Here is a 4,650-nt window from a genome sequence, read left to right on the forward strand (position 1 = left end):
TCTTAGCGATCAGTCATTTGCCAAATCCAAATTTGAAGTAAAGCCGAGCGAGCAACAACGCGAGACATCTCTTATTCTTGCATCACTTACTATGTGAAGTAAATGTTCCTTATTTTAAACACTCACAAGTTCTCTTCTTCCACCAATGTGGGATAAAGAGTGAACTTTCCAAATTGGTGTCTCCCTTCTCCACCATTTTTCATTCACACTTTTTGATATACTTTGAACCCAACACCTTTATGTTCCTGAATTAATACTGCATGCAGCGGCGTTCTATTAGATGGACCTGCAACATAAGTTTGTTTCTTGCACGATTCCAAGATGTTAATCAAAGCATCATGAAAGGATTCCAAGATGTTAATCAAAGCATCATGAAAACCTCATTCAGCGGCCAGATATAGTGGCATCTCCTGCGCATGGTTAGGCGAAAATTCAAATTCAGAATCTTCTTTCGCCAAGAGCTTAACCACATCTAGATGTTGGCTCCGCACAGCTTTGTGCAGGGCTGTATATCCACTAGCATCCGTCATCCTCGTGAGTTTCTCCTTAGTATTATGATCTTCTATACGTGCAAGTAGCACACGTACTACTTCAGTGTGCCCTTCATTAGCTGCTATGTGAAGAGCAGTTTCATTTTTCTTGTTTTGACAGCATAACAATGCCAGAGTAATCTTAAGGACTTCTGCCACGAAATGGGAGTGGCCATAGAGAGCTGCGACATGGAGGACCGTGTTTCCCTTTGGAGTGACTTGGTAGCCATTTTCTTCATCCCTTTTCAAATGATCAACAAGTATAAAATAGGCATCTCCGATATTGCCTCTCATTGCAGCACTGTACAAGATTGGATCCATTCCTTTTGATAATCCGGTGAGTCCTTTGCTTTCTCTGGATGAAGCATTATTATATAGGAAAAACTAATTAGATTCTCAATGAATCTCAAAGAAGAAAGGGATTTTGATGTTTTTGTAATCCGCTTTCATGCAAAAACTGAAAGAATATCATGAATATAAACAGTTTTAAGAACTTATTAAACCTCCTAAGACAAAAGTAATAGTTGGATATCTTAAGATTCACTTCATCGTACGATTCTTTTCTCATAAAAACAAACAAGTAGAGTAGTCAATTACTGAAGAAGCAAACAAAACATGACTACAGAACAAAGAAAATCTTGTAGCCAACTCAAATGGCGATAATTGGCTCCCATTTCCCCATGAGACTGGCGGACATTGCTTCGATTCACCTGACTCAACATATACAATAAGAATTCATATTAATTTTGAAACAAGATGTTGATGACATATCTATCGCTCAAGAACATTATACAAAAAGATTGAAGAGCTGCAAGCCAGTGAACATGTCAAGGTTGTAACATACACTCGAGTCTCTATGTAAGTTATGTAGGAAGTTTCAGATCACAAGGCTCATTCTTTCACCAAAGCAATGGTACTTCTTACTAACACGCGATATTATCTATAGTAGCTTTCTTTCTCATTCATGGAATATGGGATTCTTTAACCAAAGCAATAGTACTTCTTAGTAACACACGGTATTATCTATAGTAGCTTGCTCTTGTAGCATCTTTATCAACTTCCAATGCCAAATTGTATGACTAACACATAAGGCAGCTGCGACATACTCGACTTTACGAGTTAAGAAAGGAACCAAAAAAGAAAAAGAGAAAAACAAGAGAATATCATCATAGGTTGCTTCTTAAGCACCAAAGCGAATGTCATTTCTCCAAAAGAAAAGATTGCAGTGTAAGGCATCGTAGCTATGCGTAGGGTCGGGGAAAGAGGGTCAGACCACAGGGGTCTATTGCACTGGGCTGCCCTTCTATCATTTTCGATTAGTTAGTCTTGTTTGTGTTGGAAAAAAGAGTCATGACAAGAAGATCTTAAATAGTAAAAAGTTGTTTTTGTTCATATTTGTTTTTCTTTACAAATTCTTTTCTTCAGATCAAAGCAAACGATAAGTATCTTTCTTTTGATCAAAGGCAAAGATCTGCGTGGTGTTCAGATAAATCTATATAATGTTTCATCCAGAGAAAGCAAAGAACTCAGTAAAACAAATAAAAGAAACAAAAATGGATCCAACCTTGTACAATGCCGCGATGGAAGGCAATATCAGTAATGGAGATTTTCTACTTGCTGAATATCTGAAAAGGGATGAAGAAAATGCGTACCAAGTCACTCCAACGGGCAACACAATCTTACACGTGGCCGCCCATTATGGCCGCTCCCATTTCATGGCAGAAGTCCTTAAGATTAGTCCGGCAATGTTATGCCATCGGAACAAGAAGAATGAGACTGCGCTTCACATAGCAGCTAATGAAGGTCGCATCGAAGTAGTCCACTTGCTACTTAGCATACATGAGCATCATAAGGAGACAATCATGAGGACGACAGATGAGAATGGAGATACAGCGCTGCACAAGGCCTTGCGGAGCCGACATCAAGATGTAGCCAGACTGTCGGTGAAAGAAGATCCTGAATTCGAATTTCCATCCAACAAGGCCCGGGAGACAACACTGTATCTGGCAGCTGAGTCTGGTCTTTGTGAAGATTTGAGTGAAATCTTGAACTCCTGCAAGCAACCAACTTCTTCCTCAGGTCCATTAAATCGAACACCTCTACATGCAGCAGTAATTCAGGAACACACGGGTATGTACAATTTTTTTTGTCGTTACTCTCACTGTATTAACATCTCTTTTCGATTTTTGTTTCTATCTGTTGTTTCTTGTACTTCGACTATTGTATTATTTTGTTGTTGTATTGTTCTATTTTGGACTATTTTCTCTTGAGCTGAGAGTCTATCGGAAACAGCCTCGTGGTAAGGTCTGCGTACACTCTACCCTTCCCCAGACACACTTATAGACTAAACTGGGGAGTCTAAATTTGTGTTGATTTAACTCCTTATCATCATCATATTTGACACATGCATCCAGATTGCGCGAGATTGCTGTTGCAATGGAATAACTCTTTATGTGAGGAACCTGACGTAGGGGGGTGGAATTCGCTGCATTTTGCTGCTCTTTTAGGATTCAAAGAAGTAGTTTCCGATATGCTGGGGTGAAAAAGATCCTTAGCCTAACTTCCAGCAGGCAGTTAAAATGACTGGATAACAGCAATTCACATTGCAGCCGGTGCAGGTAAGGTAGACGTTTTACATGAGCTGTTAAATCACTGCCCTGATTGCTGTGAAATGCTCGACAGCAACGGACGAAATGCTCTTCTTGAAGCCATATTCTGCAGTCGAGCAAATGTGGTCAGTTACTTGTTGAAGCCCACAAAGTGGGATAAGCTTATCGAGGATCCGGACAACGATGGCAACACTCCTCTGCATTTGCTGGCTTCCTCTAATTTCTGGGGCTAGGTGCCTCTGGAATTAAAAGATCATCCCCGAGCAAAGAAGATGTCATATAACAAGGAAAACAAGACTCCATTTGACGTGGCAGTGTCTTGCACAGAGTGGACGGATGACAAGGATAGAATCGCGCCCAGCTTGTTTAACGATTTCTTAAATTCCATTGTTCAATTGGGACGACGTTCACCCAAGCTGAACCAGATGGATCGGCAGAAGATAATTTTCAACCAAGCTAAGGAACGCGACATAAACATCAAAGGTATCTTATCAGCAGCTCAAATGCAACTTGTCGTGGCTACTCTATTAGTCACAGTCACCTTTGCAGCTGGTTTTACATTACCGGGAGGTTTTGAAAGCGATGACAATAGCCCTAATAAGGGGATGGCAATTCTAATAAGAAAATCAGCATTTCGTGCATTTGTTATAACGGATGCCATTGCCTTTGCATGCTCCGCTGGTGCTATATTCAGCTACTTCTATATGGCGACAAATCCTCGTCTAATGTCCTATCAGGATTTGGGTTATTTGTGGTCTCTCAGTAAAGTTGGAGCTAGGTCGCAGCTCGTGGCAATGTCAGCAGTTGTAATTGCATTTGTAACTGGTATGTATGCTACTTTAGCACATTCAGTTGGTCTCGCTGTTACTGTCTGTTCCATTGGTTGCATCTCTTTCATTCTGTATGTGTGGGCAGTGCTGAGGCCAGTATGCTGGATAAATCTGATAAAAAAATATTCTATACACACAAAAAGTATTTTTTGACATATATACTTCGTGTAATTTTCTATATACATAATAAGATGCTCAATTGACCACCCTTTACTGCGTGTGGGTCATGTATCTTCCTGAAAAAGAAGTGTAGAGAGACACAAGCATCAAGTCCGCACCTCGACTAATTCTATGAGGTATTTGCTATCTACTCCCCCCACCCCACCCACCCACACACAAAACCCCCAACACATGTACCGTGTAACTCTAGACAGATTAGAAGAAATCACTTAGTGTACCGTCTATTTCATCGGTTGCATCTCTTTCCTTGTGTAAATTTTTCCATTATGTTCCTTGAACTGAACTCGCGATATATATTAGTAGTAATATGTAAGAAAAAGACTTGTGCAGTTCATGAACATGAGCAGGAGAGCGATTTCAAGTGTTAGTAATTGAATTCCTAAATATTTAAGTCGAACGTTGAAGTGGGTGAAAATTCTATGACATAAAGATTCAAATGTGAGTTTACATTTATAGAAAAAAATGAATGTGCTAACGTAACATACATACCCGTTGCAAATG

At 39.9% G+C, this 4,650-nt stretch overlaps 2 protein-coding genes across 2 annotated transcripts; one reads left to right on the forward strand and one right to left on the reverse strand.

Annotated features, from left to right (window-relative positions):
* Positions 1 to 380: 380 nt before the first annotated feature.
* Positions 381 to 851, reverse strand: LOC124889764 (serine/threonine-protein phosphatase 6 regulatory ankyrin repeat subunit C-like). The gene has a single exon (XM_047401740.1). It carries the CDS (start codon positions 849 to 851, stop codon positions 381 to 383), a length of 471 nt encoding a protein of 156 aa, XP_047257696.1.
* Positions 852 to 2,083: 1,232 nt separating this feature from the next.
* On the forward strand, positions 2,084 to 4,277 carry LOC107848866 (protein ACCELERATED CELL DEATH 6-like). Its single transcript, XM_047401741.1, has 3 exons — positions 2,084 to 2,660; positions 3,140 to 3,264; positions 3,373 to 4,277. Exons 1-3 carry the CDS (start codon positions 2,084 to 2,086, stop codon positions 4,120 to 4,122), a joined length of 1,452 nt encoding a protein of 483 aa, XP_047257697.1. The 3' UTR covers positions 4,123 to 4,277.
* Positions 4,278 to 4,650: the final 373 nt, after the last annotated feature.

The sequence above is a fragment of the Capsicum annuum genome, chromosome 12 (genome assembly GCF_002878395.1).
Source record: "Capsicum annuum cultivar UCD-10X-F1 chromosome 12, UCD10Xv1.1, whole genome shotgun sequence".
Taxonomy (NCBI): domain Eukaryota; kingdom Viridiplantae; phylum Streptophyta; class Magnoliopsida; order Solanales; family Solanaceae; genus Capsicum; species Capsicum annuum.